General features: G+C 42.1%; 1 protein-coding gene across 3 annotated transcripts in view; it reads right to left on the bottom strand.

Moving 5' to 3' along the window:
* Positions 1-20,319, bottom strand: part of FES (FES proto-oncogene, tyrosine kinase) — a 292,890-nt gene that overhangs the window by 87,676 nt on the left and 184,895 nt on the right. For all 3 annotated transcript variants that reach the window (XM_077471222.1, XM_077471221.1, XM_077471223.1), the window contains one exon: positions 16,973-17,050. In XM_077471222.1, the coding sequence (XP_077327348.1) occupies positions 16,973-17,050 (78 nt within the window). The remainder of the gene's footprint in view (positions 1-16,972; positions 17,051-20,319) is intronic.

The following is a 20,319-nucleotide window of genomic DNA, read 5'->3' on the forward strand; positions in this document are numbered from 1 at the left end:
CCAATCAGCAGGCAGTGCCAGCACCATGGCTGAGGATCAGCACTGGACTGGCACCTCCGGACCACCGCAGTGGAGCCCTGCATAGGTGGGGTAAGGGCCGGGCAGAGGGAGGGGCTCAAGCACAGGTTTGCCCACTGGGACACTGGCACAGGACTGCGCTGCCCTGACTGTGGCACTGATCATCTCCTGCACCCCCTTCATAGCCTGCCCTGACCTTTCCTCTCCTCCATGGCCTTCATGAACTCCTGAATTGTCAAAATTTCACAGATAAAAAAAAGAATGCTTGTCGTTGTCGATCCCACATTCACTTAATACTTTTGTTATGTCAGTGTCCATGTGGTGGGACTATGTGTGCACAGCTAGTAAGTATTTTGTGGCTGAAAATATGACCTGTAGGTTTTTAAGGTTCGCCTGCCATAAAAGTCAATGGGTTCCACTGCGAACTTTGCGGTTCGCAAACTTCTGGCTGCGTTCGCAGTTCGCGAAACGTCCCGATGGAAGTTCGCTCATCACTATCCTTCCCATCCAATTATTTTGAGACAAGTTTACTTTTTTGAGGGTATACACACAATATATATATATATATATATATATATATATATATATATAAACATAGTCCTTAGGGTAAGAGGGTGAGGTGTACATCGGTATTTAATGACAGTGCAAAGAAATTAGGCCTTTCCAAGGGCCATATATAGAAAAAAACATATTTCTAACCTAACCCTGCTTTAAACGTCCCCACAACTTTATCCCTGGCCTGTCTGGTGTGTTCCTTGGCCTTCATGATTCTGTTTGTTCACTAAGGTTCTCTAACAAACCTGTAAGGGCTTCACAGAACAGCTGTATTTATTATACTATGATTAACTAGTTAAAGACCGAGCCTATTTTTCAGACTTGGTGTTTACAAGTTAAAAAAAAATTTTTGTTAGAAAATTACTTAGACACCCTAGAGAATAAAATGGCGGCCGTTGCAATACTTTAGGTCACACCTTATTTGCACTGCGGTCTTACAAGCGCAATTTTTTGGGGAAAAAAATACACTTTTTTTAATTAAAAAAATAAGACACCAGTAAAGTTAGCCCAATTTTTTTTTATATTATGAAAGATAGCGTTATGCTGAGTAAATTGATACCCAACATGTCACGCTTCAAAATTGCGCCGCTTGTGGAATGGCGACAAACATTGACCCTTAAAAATTTCCATAGGCTGCATGTGCGTGGGAGCCCTCTATGGCAAGAGGCTCTGAAGGTCCGCTGTTCTATCAGATTAGCGAACCCATTAGATCAGCAAACGAAAGTGACGTTCTGTCAGCTGTGCATGCATACCTCCCAACATTTTGAGATGGGAATGAGGGACACTTACTACCAAATGTATGTAGGCATAGGACACGCCCCTGTTCCATCCCGTTAAAGGAAAATTAACCAAAAAAAGTTTAATTAAAACCCACAAGTGCATTTTTTAACCACTACTTTTCCTTTATATTGGCTTTTAAAATCTACAAATGGAGCAATTTAGAAATTGGATGAAAGATTTAGCACAGGAAAACACTTTTTGAAAGATAAAATGTGCATTTTATTTACAACTATATAGATCAGACCAAAATGAGGGACACATGAGGGGGAAAGAGGGACAGAGGGACATTCTTCCAAATCAAGGACAGTCCCTCCAAATCAGGGACAGTTGGGAGCTATGGTGCATGCATTTGGACAGAACACCTGCAGTCAGAAGGCGGCAGCAGACATCTTAGTACACCCAGCTACTTCTTCGATTTCAGAGTAATTTTAGCAATAAAGTGAACGTATATGAATATAGTATATTGATATCTGTGATGCTGTTTGGATGTTACATTTTGAAAGAAGCTGGATGCCAGCAGTAGGAAGGTTGGTACACCCCGCACTGCTCAGTGCTAAACCTTTAGGCTTTCAAAATTAAACATCGAAACAGCATCACGGATGTCAATATACTGTATTTATTTATATACACTCACTTTGCTAAAATTACTCAGAAATTCAAGACGTAGCTGGGTGTACTAAGATATTCAATGCTGCTGTTCTGTCAAATTAGTGAACCTGTGGAACACATTTACACCTGACGGAACGTCACTTGTGTTCGCTGATCTGATGGGTTCACTAATCTGATAGAACACCAACACGGTATGGCGGACCTTCAGAGCGTATGCACTGCTGACGTCAGCGGCTGCATGCAGGGTGAATATCTCCTAAAAAGTGTAAAAAGTGCAAGTTTAGGAGATATTTATTTTACCTAGAGGCTTATTATTATCAGACATCCCAAGTCTCCCGCGTGGTGCGGGAGTTTTCCACATTTCCCGCTGCGGCTGCCGGTCACCCGCAAGCTCCTCCCGATATCCCAGGAATGATCAGTGCAGCAGGAGGGACAGCTGTGAACACCAATCTCCATGTTTCAGCTGACAGCCTTCCCTTCTTCTCTCCCTCCCTCAGCTGTCCGGTAAAAAGCTATACAAGGAGATCAGTGTTCACAGCTGTTTCTCCAACCGCACCGATCGTCCCTGACTTCTCCCTGTGTGCTCCTCCTCCGGTTGCTCCTCTGGTCCCCTGTCCTTCTCTGCCCCCCCCATTCTCCTCCAGTCCCCCTTTGTGTCCTCCTCTGCCCCCCATCATCCTCAGGGCTGGCTTCCCTCCTCTTCTGCCAGTTGCTGGGGGAGATCTGTCAGGATGGAGAGCAGAGAAAGGGGCCGGTAAATATGTAATTTACCAGTCCCTTCCTTTTCTGAATGGGACATAGAGAGCGTTTGCTACCGATCACGCCTGTGTCCTGTGATAACTGAGCATAGTAAACTGTCTCCTGTCCATTCATCTTCAATGCGGAGAAAGGGACTGGGGAATCTCTGTCCTCAGTCCCTTTCTCTGTCTCAAAGAGGAGATATCAGGGGTTTAGATCCCTGACATCTCAAAGCCCCCCAACATGGCTGATAAAAAAAAAATAAAAAAATGAAAATAAAAATAAAAATGAAATTGTAAAAAAAATTCTAACAAAAGTTAATTGTAAAAAAATAAAAAACTATAGACACCACTACCCCCCCCCCCGCTTTACCAACACTGTCCACTGCCCCAACCCCCTCCCCCAAAAAGTATTGTGAAAACAAATTAAAAACAAATTAAATTGTAAAAAAATCAATTCGTAAAAATAAAAAATGACTGACACCATCTACTGCCACATATGGAGCGCCACCTCCCTGAAATGAATTTTTGCAGGTTGGGATGCCTGTATTATACGCTTACCTCACCTGTAAGTAAAAATAACAAAGCTGGGTTCACAAACTGCTTTAAACAAGTTAATAGTAATAAAAGGGAAAGTTGTAAAGGGAGACAGAGAAGTTCTCTGCAGCCACTAGATCTCTGTGAAGGGTCCATGATGCAGCGGACTTGGAACAGTCCCAACCTCACTTACCTACATCCGGTATTGTATTAAGTCCTTCAGAGAAAAAACAGGTCTGGCCCCCTGGAACAATGCTGGAATGCATGCCAGACTAATGTGCAGGAGTGTCATATGTCAATGCCTTGCCAAACCACAGGCCTAGGCATGTGTTCTGCAGGAGGGGGAATACTAGGTCTCATACTAGGCATCATGCCCACACTGTGGATGTCAAAGGGCATAAAAAGAACACAAAAAGTATGTATAGTGAGGAGGGGAGAAGCAGAGGAACACTCACCTGAAAGAACACAGAATCACGCGTTTCGTCATAGAAATGACGTCATCAGAAGCTTCTGATGTCATTTCTATAATGAAAGCTGAGATGCACGGTGCGCCATGTCAGTCCCTGAGTTAAACACACGCCAAATCCTGTCAGACAAAGCAAACTTCGTTTTTTTGTACTATTTGCTGCCTGTTTTAAATAAAATCCTTTTGGAAATTTTACACTATGAGGATCCCAGGCCCTCTTTTCCTTTAATCCACATATTAAGGAGATAATACCACCGGAACCAATTGCGATCGTGAGGAGAGAGTGTGAGGACGGGTCAGCTGTTTTCTCCCCTTCCCCGGTCATGGAGACCATTAAGCTTATTTGACTCCCTTTGCTGTATAGCATAGATCAGGGATATGCAATTAGCGGACCTCCAGCTGTTGTAGAACTACAAGTGCCATGAGGCATAGCAAGACTCTGACAGCCACAAGCATGACACCCAGAGGCAGAGGCATGATGGGACTTGTAGTTTTGCAACAGCTGGAGGTCCACTAATTGCATATCCCTGGCATAGAGGGTCAGAAATGTCTGTTAAGTAGGAATTTCACCTATATCCTGTTAGTTTTATATCATATTGAGGTCTATGCTGATACCAGCTAGTGTGGGCCATATGTTTTGCGGCGGTTCACATACCTGAAAGAACTTTTTCTCACTGGATCACGTCCCCCGAATAAAGATATTATGTGCATTTGCCTGGACTATTCTTTGTTTAATTGCATGAAATGCACATTACAATATTTTTGTACTTGTCACTTTATTGTATAGATTTTGTTCACTTTTTTTAATTTCTTTGGATTACACTCTAGCATTGGCTGTTTGTTCACATGGAGTTCACCCCAGTGGATTATTTAACACTAGCTTCACTATTTGGTTTAAAGCAGCAGATGCATTTCCACTATATTTATTTATTTAATAAATTACATTTTTTTTTGGTGCGGGTGGATTGTATTAAGTACAATCAATATTTACATTCAATAATAACTATTAAATTATAGGTATTGGAATTTCCTTTCAAATTTGTATGTTAGTGATAGTAACAAATAAGAATTTATCCGAAGTTATGAATTATCCAAAATCGTGAATGCCGCATCTAAACGAATGTAATGTAATAAATTAATAATAATAAACAATAATAATAAAAAGTTATTATTGTTATTATTGATGACTGCTGGCCACCCGCGATCCGGGCATGAGAGCCAGAATGGGGATGTGTAAATATAAACACACAAATCCAAATTCTGACAGGAGAGGAGAGACAGGTCGTTTGTTCCTAGTAATTAGGAACAGCGATCTGTCTCCTCACCCAGCGAGTCACATCCCCATACAGTTAGAACCACACAAGAGAACACAGTTAACCCTTTGCGCCCTCTAATCTTAACCCCTTCCCTGCCAGTGACATTTATACAGTAATCATATTTATAAAAATGGTCCCAAAAAAGTGTCAAAAGTGTCCGATCTGTCCGTCGCAATGTTGCAGTCCCGCTAAAGATCACTGATCGCCGCCATTACTAATATAAAAAAAAAAATAAGAATAAAAATGCCACAAATCTATCCCCCATTTTGTAGACACTATAACTTTTGCGCAAACCAATCAATATACGCCTATTGCGATTTTTCTTTACCAAAAATATGTAGAATAATATATATCGGCTCTAACTGACGAAGAAATTCGTTTTTTACATTTTTTGGGGGATATTTATTATAGCAAAAAGTAAAAAATATTGTTTTTTTTTCAAAATTGTGGCTCCTTTTTTTGTTTATAGCGCAAAAAATAAAAAAACGCAGAGGTGATCAAATACCCCCAAAAGAAAGCTCTATTTCTGGGGAAAAAAAGAACGTCAATTTTGTTTGGGTACAGTGTCGCACGATTGTACAATCATCAGTTAAAGCGCCGCAGTCCCGTATCGCAAAAAATGGCCTGGTCATTAAGGGGGCAAATCTTACAGTCTGCAAGTGTTTAAAGGAGAATTATACAAAAAAAAAAAAATAATAAAAAAAATAATTGATTAAATCCACAAGTGACTTTTTACCACTGCTGTTCTTTTATATTGGCTCTTGGAATTGACATATGTAGCCATTTAGAATTTGGATGAAAGGTTTAGAACTGGGAAACACTTTTTGATAGATAAGTAGAGAGAAGCGAATGGCAAGTATAATGCTTTGTTGTGTGCCACATCCAAACTTCACAATAGAAGAAAGAAGAAGTTCCCCTAGGTGGACTTTATAGGCAACACAGCAAAAAAAAGAATTTCAATAAAGTAATATCAAAAAAATATATAGTAAAACAATTATTTATTGAAAATTACATATAATGAAAAAAGGATTGGACATTGGTTGTCTGAACATAGTCAGTAAATATCACCATGTCAAGCATTAGTATGAGACGTTCTCCTTACACTGACGCGTTTCGGAAAATTCCTTCTTCAAGGGTGCAGAGGAAAAAGGAGAGATTCATACATTAGAGATAGGCGATATATATATCTCAATGTTGCAGATATAAACATTAAAAATGAGTGAGGGGCAGCATGTAGATGGTATATCAGTGGGAATGCTATCACATGGATCAGATCAGACCAAAATGAGGGACAAATGAGGAGGAAAGAGGGACAGAGGGACTTTATTCTGAATGAAGGAGTCCCTTAAAATCAGGGACAGTTGGGATGTATGCTTTATATCACCGTGCCCCTTTACATTACAGTGTGGAGGACCTACCCAGTGAATATCCCATCACCAACCGCCCCCACAAACCCTGGAAAATTTGGAAGCTACAGAAGAGATTCCAGACTGCTGACCGCCTGAGAGGTGGTTGCACCCCAGTTGGGCTCTATGCACCATGCACAGCTCCATATTTGTAAGCATTTTTGCCCGATTTGATTAGTGGTCGTATTCTAGACCGCTGATCTGTAGAGGAGGCATAGACAAGGACATAAAGAGCAGATGCCAGTGCCAGAAATGTTTCACCTTCTGAGATTTGATAATAGAAAAGGGAATGATCCTTTCATCCTGCATAGGTTGTATTCGTATATTACAATTATAGAAGGACCCAGGAATGGAAAATGTTTTCGGTGTTTAATCTGCCCATGTATGACAGCTTTCAGAGAATTTTTATTTTTTTGTAACTGTACCCACACAAGAGAGTCCAGACAGATGACCTAACCATCAAACAATCATTCTTCAGAACAATGATTACACGCTAAAAACACACTACTGTATGTCTTTGTCTGAATGCCGTTAGTCAGATCAAGCAAAGATCACATCCAGCCTATGAGCCTCTATTGATCGAGATCATCATCACAGATTATTTCTATTATCTCGTATAGTCAAATCATACTGATAAAGAATAACAATGGGCAGGTGATCAGCTCGAAATATAGATACACATTGTTTCCTATTACTTCTGCTTTGTAATTTGTTCTTGTAAATCGAAAACCCTGCTGGAAAGATACAAGACCATGCAGGAGATAGAAAATGAGGAAACTGCCCCGTGGAGCTCGATGATTCATTCGGCAAATCGGTTTGCTAGAAGTACAAGTATTTAAATGTATTCAATAGGGGACTGTGCAAGGCGGGTTATCATGGGAATTTCCCAGAACAAAGAACGCAATTTAAGATATTTTCTCTGTAAGTAAATATAAAACAGCACGTGCAATGTGGCAATGTACAAAGAATTTACCCCGAGGAATAGAATGTTATACTATATGTATGTGTACATACAACTATTTGTGGCTTACGAATAACCATAGCCACCGATATTGCAACTACATAGCACAGATAAGCACCAATAGCATTCAGCAAATACTTTATAATGAATAAATACAGTATATATTATATTGTGCACTGGTCCAAATCATTTGGTGGAGGGTGGATTATGGTGTGGGGTTCTTTTGCAGGGGTTGGGCTTGGCCCCTTAGTCCCAGTGAAGGGAACTCTTAAAGCTTCAGCATACCAAGACATTTTGGACATTTTCATGCTTCCAACTTTGTGGGAACAGTTTGGGGATGGCCCCTTCCTGTTCCAACATGACTGCGCATCAGTGCACAAAGCAAGGTCCATAAAGACATGAATGAGCGAGTCTGGGGTGGAGGAACTGGAGCACCGAGGCCTGACCTCAACCAGATAGAACACCTTTGGGATGAATTAGAGAAGAGACTGTGAGCCAGGTCTTCTCGTCCACATCAGTGCCTGACCTCACAAATGCTTTTCTGGTTAAACATTCCCATAGACACAAACTTTGTGGACAGCCTTCCCAGAAGAGTTAAAGCTGTTATAGCTGCAAACAGTGGGCCAACTCAATATTGAACCCTACGGACTAAGACTGGGATGCCATTAAAGTACATGTGCGTGCAAAGGCAGGTGTTCCAATACAATCTAACATCCCCCAGCGAGAGAAGAATGGCGGCAATCACCCCGCCACCGCTTCCACCCCCTGGTGGGAGACAAACGACGGCTATGATGTTCATTTGCTATTGTCACACAAGTGGGTGTGCTCTGGGGGCAAAACTCTACACCCTGAGTCCACCTGTTTTTGAAGCCAATTAGAGCCTCTGTTTCTAATCACGTTAAAAAAAAAACACCCCTTCGATTGGAATCCATGCGTCTGGCTCTCTGCATGTAGATTAGGGGGCCGGACACATAGATGGGGGGGCGGTGCCCCTGCACCCCTTATCGAGCGGCCGTCTCTATGTGTATGTATAATTCAGACACCTATAACAGTTTATGAATGCTGCATTATTAGTTACTATTGTAGCATGGAACACACTTTGTTAGCAGGACTGGTGGAGTTTGGAGATCCAGGGGCCTTGAAATGTTTAGTAATGGGCTCTGTTAATTGTTTTAACATCCTGGGTTTGTAGGCAATCTGTTCACAAACTAAACTACTTCATAACTCAGACAAAGTGATATTAAACCCACAATATTTTTTTAGCCCAACACAAGGAGCACAATAAAATAAAACATTCCCCCGATTAGTTAACGTTCTTGACCAAGTACTTGCATTTTACAGCTTTCAACACTGTTGGCTCATGCTCTCTTAGTGCTGCTTCCCTGAATATCCAGACTTTGCCAGGGCCAGATTTATAAAGGGGCAAAAGGGACAATTTCCCCGGGCCCCCCTCTATACAAAAATGATATAAAACAATATAAAAACATTTTATACAAAAGAGAAAATAAATAATAAAAGAATATTAAATGTATAATACATTTTTTTTCTTTTATTACATTTATCTTGGGAAGTAACATTTTGCCGGCCATCATCTGTAAAACTCTGGACTTGTATGTTGTATGGTTTTGCAAAAATGACTTTTGGCTGATCAAGCAAATCACATATAAAGCATGTGTGACCTCAGAATGACACGGTGTCATGCATTTTGAAAATGTGTGACTGTCATTCAGAATGTAAACCAACTCTGTGCATATGAGGCTCCCTGAACCTGAAATGCCCCGGGCCCCCCAGGGTCTAAATCTGGCTCTAGTCTTCATAAGAAAGAGTTAACAGTGGACAGTGCAGTCGCCGGCCAGTCTGTTAGAGAGGGGAAGAGGGAGGACCAGGGGTGCACTTTGCCACCCCCCCCCCCCCCAGGCTACGGGGCTGTGTAGTGTGACACTCAAGCCTCTGCATGCAAGGGTGGCGTCATAGGATGCTGCAAGAGAAAGAAGCTGACCTGACACAGGAAAACTGGGGCAGCGGTCATGGCATCAGCCTAAACTGGGACATAGGCAGGGATGAAAAGATATAAAAGCACATGTACATTGATGTTTTTATATTAATAAACATTTCCTCTGTTAAAAAAAAAAAAAAAAGATATAAATGGTGTATACTCGGTAAGTAATTGCATCAGCTGCTGAAAATGCTTAAAACAACTGGCTTATTATCACCTTAAAGGCAGCTGTAACACCCCATTAACACTAACAGCAATATCCTCATATGATTAAGGAAAGATTACATTTTACTGAACTTAGAAGCAACATCCGTGGCTTTACTCTTCTCAATAAATGTACCAATTAATGCAGTACATTTGCATAGAATAGGTCTGTGAGGCTGGGTTCAAACCATAAATGTACAGTATGTATTAACATACGTTGCATTGCTGTGTCTTGGCACATTGTACTACATTGCATTGACATGTATTTGCACATGCCAATCTTGTATTCACCTGTCTCTAATCCAAGCTTGGTGGTGCAGCTTGTTGGTACCGTCAGCTGCCTGTGAAGGTCTTCCCATCTGGGCCCATGCTGCCCCCTCTTCATTCAATCCTAATTTTTTTCAAAATTATGACAAGCAGGTGGTGGCACAGACAATCATACAGCTGTATCCTAATTGGACAAGTGAATTTAAAGGGGTTGTAAAGGTAAAAGTTTCTTCACCTTAATGCATTCTATGCATTAAGGTGAAAAAACATCAGACAATGCCGGCCCCCCCGAGCCCTCCCCGTTTTACTTACCTGACCCCTCAAAAGTCCCGTGCTCGCCCCCGACATCCTCTTCACCACTCAGCCTGGCCGTTGATTGGTTACAGTGGATGGATTGAAAGCAGCGCAGCCATTGGCTCGCGCTGCTGTCAATCACATCCAATAACGCGCTGGGGGCAGGGCTGAGTGATACAATGAGCGGCTATGGCTGTATCACAGGAGCGCACCCGCAAGTACTCCTCACCATGCGAGGGAGCTCACATGAATGTGAGAAGTACTTGCAGGGGGAGCCCAGACAGCCACCGAAGGGACCCCAGAAGACTAGGTTCGGGGCCACTTTGTGCAAAACAAGCTGCACAGTTAAGTATAACATGTTTGTTATTTAAAAAAATAAATAAATACCTTTGCAACCCCTTTAAGATCAGCAAAGGATGCTGGGTTGGGGGCACTATGGCATACGTGAAATGGCACCAAATTTGCAGTTACTCTTTAAAGCTGAACTCTGTGCTCCCCCTAAAATGAATTATAATTTGCGATACCGATGATGACATGGACAAAAAAAGCTCTACTGATGTAGCCCCCTGTAGTTTAGGCAGGGAGCTCTTCACAAAATTTACTTGCCAGGAGTTGTTATCCTGGTTGATTGATAGATATCTATTGATTTCTCCCTAAGTTTTGTTGCACTTTTCTCTTCTACCACTAGGTGGCAAGGTACTTGGTGGTATTAGATATGAGAAGGGCAACCCCAAGTTCAGGTTATGGGTATATGGGGTATCTCCCGCCAAGGGGCAGAGGTTTTCTTGAATCCCTTGGCCTGCTGTGAGGACCTATATATTTGGGTAGATTCAGGTGATCAGTGTTCTGTGCCACCTAGACGGCTGTCTGGGTGGACATGTGTTGTATGCCGCGGGCAGCTAGGCCGGAGATTGGGCTGGCAGGCTGGGTGAGGGTATATCCAGAAGTAAGAGAGCAGCGTAGGGTTAGGATTGCGGCTTGCAATCCAACCAAAAGGGACAGTTCTGCCGGCCGGAGAATCTGTAGTGGTCAGAGGTAGAAGGGGAGCTGTCGCCACTAAGGGACCAACTACCTTATTACCAGGGACCACTGTGAGCAAGTGAAGCAAGCACCGGAGCAGTATTCTAACCAAAAGGGCACGGTGGGAGAATCAGGAAACTTCAAGCGGTGATCAAGTCAGGGACCCAACCAGCGGAGGTGATGCTTGCAGAGCAGCTTTGTGTGTCAAGCCAGGGACTGAGCAGGTCACCAGGGGTGAAGCTTGAGAAGTATCTGGAGTGCCAAGCTAGGGACCCAGCAGGGAAGCATGGATGATGCTTGAGGGAAATGCCACCATAAAGATTGGAGGAGCTCAAGGGATTTGGAGTCAGTGAATCAGTGGGTCTAGTGAGAGACCGGGAGCTCAGTGTTGAAGTACAAGAAGCAGTTGAAGTGAAGCTGAAGGAGCTGTTACGTTTGAGTTAGGAACTGTTAAAGACTTTTAGCCATAGGAGACAGCATTCCTGCATGTGCAGATATGGCACCTTGCTGGGACCTTTGCCTTCATGGCTGTCCTCCTATTGAAGTCTCTGTGTCTGCCAATTAAATCAGCAACTACTTAAGGTTGTCCTGGTCCTAATCCCCTTTCCCCCAGGGGACTGTTAAAAGAAATAAAACCTCTTTTACGTCCGAGAAGTGTCTGACTTTCACCATCTTTGCACCCACCATGCCTCACAACCCAGCACATATTGAAGAATGTCAGCTATCTTTGGCCTTGGAGGTCTTCATTAGACTGAAAGAGGCTAAAGACTCTGCTAAACTAGTACTTTGTGTGCCAAAAAGACATAACACATGTCATATTCCCATCTTGTGCTTCATCAAATCTAATATCCCCCAAAAAATATTTAACTAAGTTGCACAAAATAATATAGAATAGAGAAAACTTGCCAATGATTTTGCATTAAATAGCACCTGTTTTCAACAGGAGAAGCTGGGCTGTGTCAATTTCACTCATTATGGCCTGTTTCACACAAGCCTCATTTGAAGAGCTTTTAGCATGCTTTGTTGAAGCTTTTTAAGTATCATTCGGTTCCAGTTTGTAAACGTTAAACACAGATCCTAAGGGCAGTGCTGATTGCCACGTTAAAGCAGCATTACACCCAGAATTGGAACTTCTGCTTATCTTATTCCTCCCCCATTTGGCACCTTTCAGGGGGGAGTGGGTACCTGTTTTTGACAGGTACCCAGTCCCCAATTCCATCGGACCTCACCGCGGCGATGTACATCAGAAGTCCGGCCCCATCCTCCTCCTTCCCCTGCTGCCGAGCCAGCAAGAGAGCACAGCGCGATTTGCGCATGGTGCAGTAGGTACCTGGCAAGGCTTCACTGCTGGGTTCCCTTACCGGCAATGGCGGTGGCAGCCCCCGACAGCTGATGGGGGTGGGGTGGGGGGGGGGGATGGAACTCCACTTTAAACAAGCTGCTAGCAGGCTTTCAACAAGCTTCAAGAAGTGCTGAAGCCTGCTATCAGCTTGTTTAAAGTGGCAATCAGCACTGACAGCCCATTTGATTATATTGTGCACATTGACTAGCACTGTTTTGTGATGCAAATGGCCTTTAAACAGAAACATGGGTGGTCTCTTGTAATCTTTCCCCTATAGCCTAATGCCTTGGGCTGCCCCTGGCTGGATTATTGCATGTGATTGATTAATGTGGTGACTTGAAGATACAACTGACAGAACATTAATTACATTTATCAAGCAGTTTACAGTAACAGCACAACAACAGCATTATTTACACACAGGGCACGCCGCCCTCATAAGTATGCAATCATCGTTTTTCCCATACTGCAGAGGATTATCTTCAGTGTAACCATATGACATAAGTAGTATAAGATTTGTATGCACGTGCTCCATCTGTTAAGCCATGTGGACTTTAAAAACAGCACAAGATGCCTACCGATAACATTTCACAGTCGGGCACAGATGTCTCCAGGTGTTATTAGTTCTCAAGAAATGTATTATAGACAGACAAATGGAACCACATGGAAAACACAAAACTACGAACTATATTCTTCTAAGAAAAAAAACTCTTGATCTGTTTTAAGAGAAATAGCCACAGGTTCTGCAGATGTTGTCATCCACGGCTTGCATTTGGAATAAGAGTATTAACATAAAAAGATTAGATTTATTGGAGCGCATTCATTACAGGGCATTGGTGCTAACAACATGCATAGTTTTCTTGGATTTGCACTGTAGATATTCATAAATATTCAATGACAGTTTATAGGTGAATCAGGCAGTGCTTTCTTATGTATGCCGCACCTCAAGTCTGTTGGCCACCCATTGTTAGGCAATTGATCAAGCAGGCAAGTTAGAAGACTAATGCCGCGTACACAAGACCGGACTTTCCGGCAGACTAGGTCCGACGGTCTTCCCGACGGACTTTCGGCGGAGTTCCGACGGACCTTCCGAATGAACGGACTTGGCCACACACGAACGAAATAAATCCATTCTGAAGTCCATTTGTTTTGAACGTGATGACGTAAGATGGCACTAAATAAGGAAGTTCAATAATCAGTAGCGAATAGCTTCCCTTGCATAGTATTTGGTCCGTCGGACCAGCGTACAGACGAACAGTTTTCACGATAGGAATTGAGTCCGTCGGACAGATTTAAAACATGTTCTATTTCTAGGTCCGTCAGATTTTTTATGTGACAGACTGATTCCGTTGGACCTAGTCTGACGGAAAATCCGGTCGTGTGTATGTGGCATTACTGTTTCTCCGGATAAGTCGGTCCTTTTTTTCTCTATTCCACCACCTATACTATCCATAGGAGCTCTATGTAGGCTTGTCAAAGAGTTTGTACAGCATTCTGGACACTATCTGCACTAGTCAGTTAGATCATACCAAGGCACCAAGGCAGAAGAGGCATCTGCCCTAAGTGCTTCTCTTTCCACCACATCTCTTAGCCATGTTTAGCACTGTAAATGAACGAGCTGTCAAAATGACAGCTCATTTTCTGCAACTTACACTGGATGGACAAGGTTGTTATTGCTACAGCATACAAAAGCTGGCCATACACATATAGATTTTTTTTCCATTCCGCCTGCAGGAACAGATTTGTCCATCTATGTTACAAAGTGCAGATGGCAGAATCTGCCGCTGTGCTACTGTATTTTGACAGCCAACCCTACCAGCTGCCAAGACATCAAAACAGTGGCTGCATCTGATTGGATGCAGGTACGGTTTGTCTGATAATTTTCTGCCTGGCTCCTTTTCAGTTTTTCAGTTGAGGGATGATGGGTGGAAGGCAGCCAACAGAGCCAATCACTGAGCAAATTTCCTCTGGTTTCTCACGATTTGGCCAAAATTTGAACTACATATGGCCAGCTAAAGGCGTTTTAGACAATGGTATGTTCTCAGCCTTGTGGCATCAGTTTGAAAAAGACCCTGTTCTGGCATGTCTGTGCCCCTGTGCACAAAGCCAGGACCATAAACACATGGTTTAGAAGAGTTTGGTGAGCAAGAATTGTGAATTGCCATCCACCACTACTAAATGACCTCACAAATGCTCCTTTGGCTGAATAGTAAAATGGTGAAATTAGGTTTAATGTAGAAAAATGTAAAATAATGCATTTGTGTGGCAAAAATATGAATGCAATCTATACGCTGGGGGGAGAACCTCTGGGGGAATCTAGAATGGAAAAGGACCTGGGGGTCCTAGTAGATGATAGGCTCAGCAATGGCATGCAATGCCAAGCTGCTGCTAACAAAGCAAACAGAATATTGGCATGCATTAAAAAGAGGATCAACTCCAGAGATAAAACGATAATTCTCCCGCTCTACAAGACTCTGGTCCGGCCGCACCTGGAGTATGCTGTCCAGTTCTTGGTACCAGTCCTCAGGAAGGATGTACTGGAAATGGAGCGAGTACAAAGAAGGGCAACAAAGCTAATAAAGGGTCTGGAAGACATTAGTTATGAGGAAAGGTTGTGAACACTGAATGTATTCTCTCTGGAGAAGGGACGCTTGAGAGGGGATATGATTTCAATTTTGTAAATACCATACTGGGGACCCCACAATAGGGATGAAGAAAAATTGCGGAAGGGAGTTTAACAAGACTCGTGGCCACTATTAGAAAAGAGGTTTAACCATAAACTGCATAGAGGGTTCTTTACTGTAAGAGCGGCAAGGATGTGGAATTCCCTTCCACAAGCGGTGGTCTCAGTGGGGGGCATTGATAGTTTCGAAAGAAAACTATTAGATAAGCACCTGAACGACCACAACCTACAGGAATATACAATGTAATACTGACATATAATCACACACATAGGTTGGACTTGGTGGACTTGTGTCTTTTTTCAACCTCACCTACTATATGTAACTATAACAAATTCTGATGGACAGATGAACATTCTTGTTCCAGAAGAGTGGTTTTGGTTATTATGGATAACCGCATATAATTCACTTTTTTGAGGAAATGTAAAATCGTATATTCATTTCTACATTGAAATTTCAATTATTTCTAGTCTACTCCTTTAAGGCTCCTTTCTAGTTAGCGTGTCTCCACAGTAGCACGATTTCCAGTGCGACTTTGACGTGACTTTTGGAGCGATTTTGATTCATTGCATTTTATGGATTAAAGTCCCATTAAAAGTTGCACCAAAGCAGTGCAGGCACCTTTTCAAAGTCGCTGTGACATTAAGTCGCAGTGATTTGAACGGGTGCCATTAAAAAGAATGGTTTTGATGTCCAAAGTGGCATGACAAATCGCACACGTGTGAATGGACTCTTAGTCTGAACAATCTTTTATAAACTTATTTTGTTCCCCACACATTTACTTCCTTAAATTCCGTGACACATGGTCACTATGTCCTGTGAGTAGGCACTGCTGTGTCACACATTTCACAGAGCCTGCCTTCTGTACTACAGTTAAGAGGTGGAGTTTAAGGAGGCGGAGTCAGTACAGGAACTATGGGATATGTAGTCTTTAGAAATGGAAAGTAAACAGCACGGGAATAGCTGCAAAACATACAGGGAATCCAGGAAATCGTCGAAAGAAACAGCCAGCAGACAGGGAGAGCTCACAACATAAAAGGAGATTTTTTTTTTTGAGCTGACATATATTTCTGGCATTATACTCCTGATGAGTGGACAGATCCACAAAATGCGTCGAGTTCTAGAATGTCTGGACAGCCTGATGCTTACAATTCATATCCATCATGTATTTGTTCATGTAAATATCATTATGTATTTGTAGATTATGAATTTATTCCAACAATCATGTGCTACATGTCAGCTTTTTAAATGGCTTTTTTGATCTTATTACCAAAAATCGCATTATGTATTTTGAGGTTATGGAATGTTTTAATTCTGATTGCAAAAAACATTTCTACCTTATGTATTGTCTATATTATTATTTTGAAGTGACATGGCTCATATAAAGTCCAGTGACCATTGTTTCTTGTATATATGTACAATAGGGATGGAGGCTTGTCACAGTGGTTGCGAAAGGTCACATTTTGTAGTTTATGCGATTTTTCAAGTAATCTTATATTGGACTGTCCAATATACCTTTTATTGGTATTACAATGCTGATGTTATAAAATAAAAGTATATGATGTGACTTTAGAACTTGAAATAAATATATTAAAATAGCAGAATACAATTTTTATTCTACAGACCACTGAAGACAGAGGCCACCGCTGTCCACATACTAGACTCATACTAGACTCGCTACAAAAAAACTTTTCTCAGTCGCTGGTGTTTGCCTAGGAGCTTGAGTGACCTTTATATTACCAATTACAGTTCAGTTAGTATATCTTATGTAGACATAAATACTTACAGAAAACTTTGGCCGAAAAATCCCAGAAATGTGGTTTTTTATTGTTTCAAGGGTTTGATTTTTTCCACCTTCCTTTTCCTGGAAAAAAAATAAAAAATTGTCAGTCAGGCTGCCTGATCATCAAGGACTCAATCACACCATCCACATCCCATGTATTTCTGGAGTGTTCTGTATCCATGTAAAATGTGGATCAATACAATTCCATTGTTTCTTAGCCCTTGTACACACGGTCGGAGATTCTGACAACCAAATCCGTCGGATTTTGTCCGAAACTGTTGCATAAACACGGTCGGACAAAGTTGTCGGAAAATCCGACGGGATGACGTTATTTAGTTACGGCGGGACTACGTTCACACTAGTAGCCAATAGCTTTGGTGTAGGAATTTCATCTGAGCATGCGTGGCACTTTGTCCGATCGGAATTACCAACAAGTTGGAAAACTTGGTCCGTCGGATACTCCGACGGAAACAGTCCGATGTAGACCACACACAGTCGGAATATCCGACAAAAGGGTCCGATCGGACACATTCCGTCGGAATCTCCGACCGTGTGTACAAGGGCTTACAGGACTAGTTCCCGCACTACAATAGGAAGAGTTGAGTTGAGTTGAGAGGTATCTTAATATAGCGCTGTCTTACCACAAAGGTTCCCGATGCGCATAATAATAATAATAATAATAATAATAATAATATAGTGCGGTCTTACTCCGAAGGGTCCTGATCCTGCAATTTCAGACACTATGAATGGGCCTTTAAAAGTTTACCTATAAACATATAAATATGGAGTTGCCATTGACTACTTGTTATTAAAGGTGAAGGTTTTGGGTCAGTTATATTCATTTTTGTTTATCTAAAGCAGGAGTGTTAAAACTTTTGAAAAAAAAGGGGGGGCCAGTTTACGGTCCTTCAGACATTAGGGGGACCGGACTGTGGCCATTTGGCGTAGAAAAGGTCCTGATGTCAGTAGTTAAAAACAATGCCTCATCTTTGGAGTCAGTGAAAGCAATAGTGCCCCATCATTGGTGTCATTAGGAGGCATAGTGCCCCATCATTGGTGACATTGGACCCCATTATTAGTGTCTAAAAGAGGAATTGGGCTCCATCATTTGTGTCATTGGGCCCCATTGTTAGTACCAATGGTAGGAATTGGGGCCCTTCTTTGGAGTCATTGGGAGAAATTGGACGCTGTCACTTGTATCATGGGGGGGGGGGGGGGGGGAGGGGATTGTGCTCCTTCATTGGTGTCAGTGGGGGGAATTATGCCCCACTGTTAGTATCAGTGGCTGAAATAGTACCCCAAGGGCAAGATAAACGCAAGCAAAGGGCCACAGTTTGGAGGCCACTGATCTAAAGAATAAAGCTAGCCATATACGGCGCAGGGTCTAAGCAAGAAAAAAAAAATCAATAGATTCCTCCATCCACACCAAACAGAATGGATGGAGGACGTGCCACTGCTGGTTAGTGTATTCAGACAACTGTGGCACCTGTGGCTGCCTGAATATCTTTCACATCCGATAGGAAGCAATCACCATTTAGTTGAATATTTTTAACATGGCTCATTACATTTTTATATTGACTTTTGTCAAGCAGGGAGGTGCCGACATCCACCCATTTCATCCAATTCAGCACGAAAATGTAACCTCTATGCCTGTTCTGGTGGCAACTTAAAGTGTAACTGTACTTGAAATAAATAAATAAATAAATAAAAGGCGATCAAGCAGGATTTTTAATGCAGAGGTGACATGCCCTCTATTGGCATGGAAAGTCTGCTTTACAAAATTAAGTAGATATGAGAATACATACAGGGGGTTATAGCTTCTTTCCCATTGATACCCCAACAGGCTCTCTTTCCTTTCCTAAAGCTTAGTTACTGTAATCACACTGCCAGCTACAGTCCTGCAACAATAAGGGCACATGAACTGTGCAGTTATTGCAGAACACAAATAAAAAATAATATCTTATAGATGTTGTGGCCATAGCATTAATTTCTGCTGTCCAGGCTTTTATTTCTAGCGGTTAGACTTGTTGGATATATTATATATATATATATATATATATATATATATATATATATATATATATATATATATATATAGGGGTTATTTACATTGCACTGCAAGTGCACTCAGAAGTGCAGTCGCTGTAAATCTGAGGGGTAGATCTTAAAAGAGGGGAAGCTCTGCTGATTGTATCATCCAATCATGTGCAAGCTAAAATGCTGTTTTTTATTTTCCTTGCATGTCCCCCTCGGATCTGCAGTGACTGCACTTCCAAGTGCACTTTCAGTGCAAAGTAGATTTTCCTTCAGTAAATAACCCCCATATGTCTTCTTTTTCCAACAAAATTATGAAACCCTGCATTCTCCAGCCGTGCAAGACATCCAAACATTAATGCCAGACACCAAAAAACAGAGCTCCCAACTTTCTGAGATGGGAAAGAGAGACACTCTTTAGCACAAAGTGTGTACACAAAGGACACACCCCCTGCACGCCCCCAGTTATGTGGCTCATGAAGACTAATAAACAAAAATGACCTCATCACTAAGGCCGCGTACACACGGGCGGATTGTATGGCCTACTTAGTCCGTCATACAATCCGACGGACAGTCCATCCTACTTTCGAATGAACGGACTTGACCACACACGGATGCACAAACAGTCCGTCGAAAGCTTGCGCGATGACGTGTACAGCACGTACGACGGGACTAGAAATAGGAAGTCCAATACACAGCAAAGCACCTTTCCGCCGTGTAAATCCTTTCTGGGCATGCGCCATTCTTAGTCCGTCGAACTAGCATACTGACGAGCGGATTGTCCGCTGAAACCAAAGTATGACGGACAGAATTTCGAAAAATCCGAAATACTTAGTACGCCGGACTGCATGCTGAAAAAGTCCGCTGAAGCCCACACACGAGCGGATTGTCCGCTGAAATGTGTTTCGACGGACTAAGTTGGCCATACAGTCCGCCCGTGTGTACGCGGCTTAAGTTTCCTTTGTACTAGCTCTGGAAAACAATACAAAGGCTTGAATGAATAGTTTGGGGGTCTATTTAAAAAATATTCATTCACAGAATTCTTTGCAAGCTTAATCCCAAAAACAAACATGTATTATAGTGCAGCATACCAATTCTTACATGTAATGGTTGCATTCGTTTTCTTTTTTAGGCTTTCTTTCCCTTAATTTCTCCTGGTGACCTGGCCAGTAAGTTTGTTGGTTTTTCAAAAGAACAAGCACTCTTGCAGATGTATCAGTTACAGGGATGGGACAAACCATTTGCCATTAACAGGGGTGCTTACAATGATCAACTTTTATTTATTCATGTAAAACCTATACGAAAAGGGGGAAAAA

The sequence above is a fragment of the Lithobates pipiens genome, unplaced genomic scaffold (assembly GCF_037356315.1).
Source record: "Lithobates pipiens isolate NorthernLeopardFrog02 unplaced genomic scaffold, aLitPip1_a1.2 Scaffold_8, whole genome shotgun sequence".
NCBI lineage: Eukaryota > Metazoa > Chordata > Amphibia > Anura > Ranidae > Lithobates > Lithobates pipiens.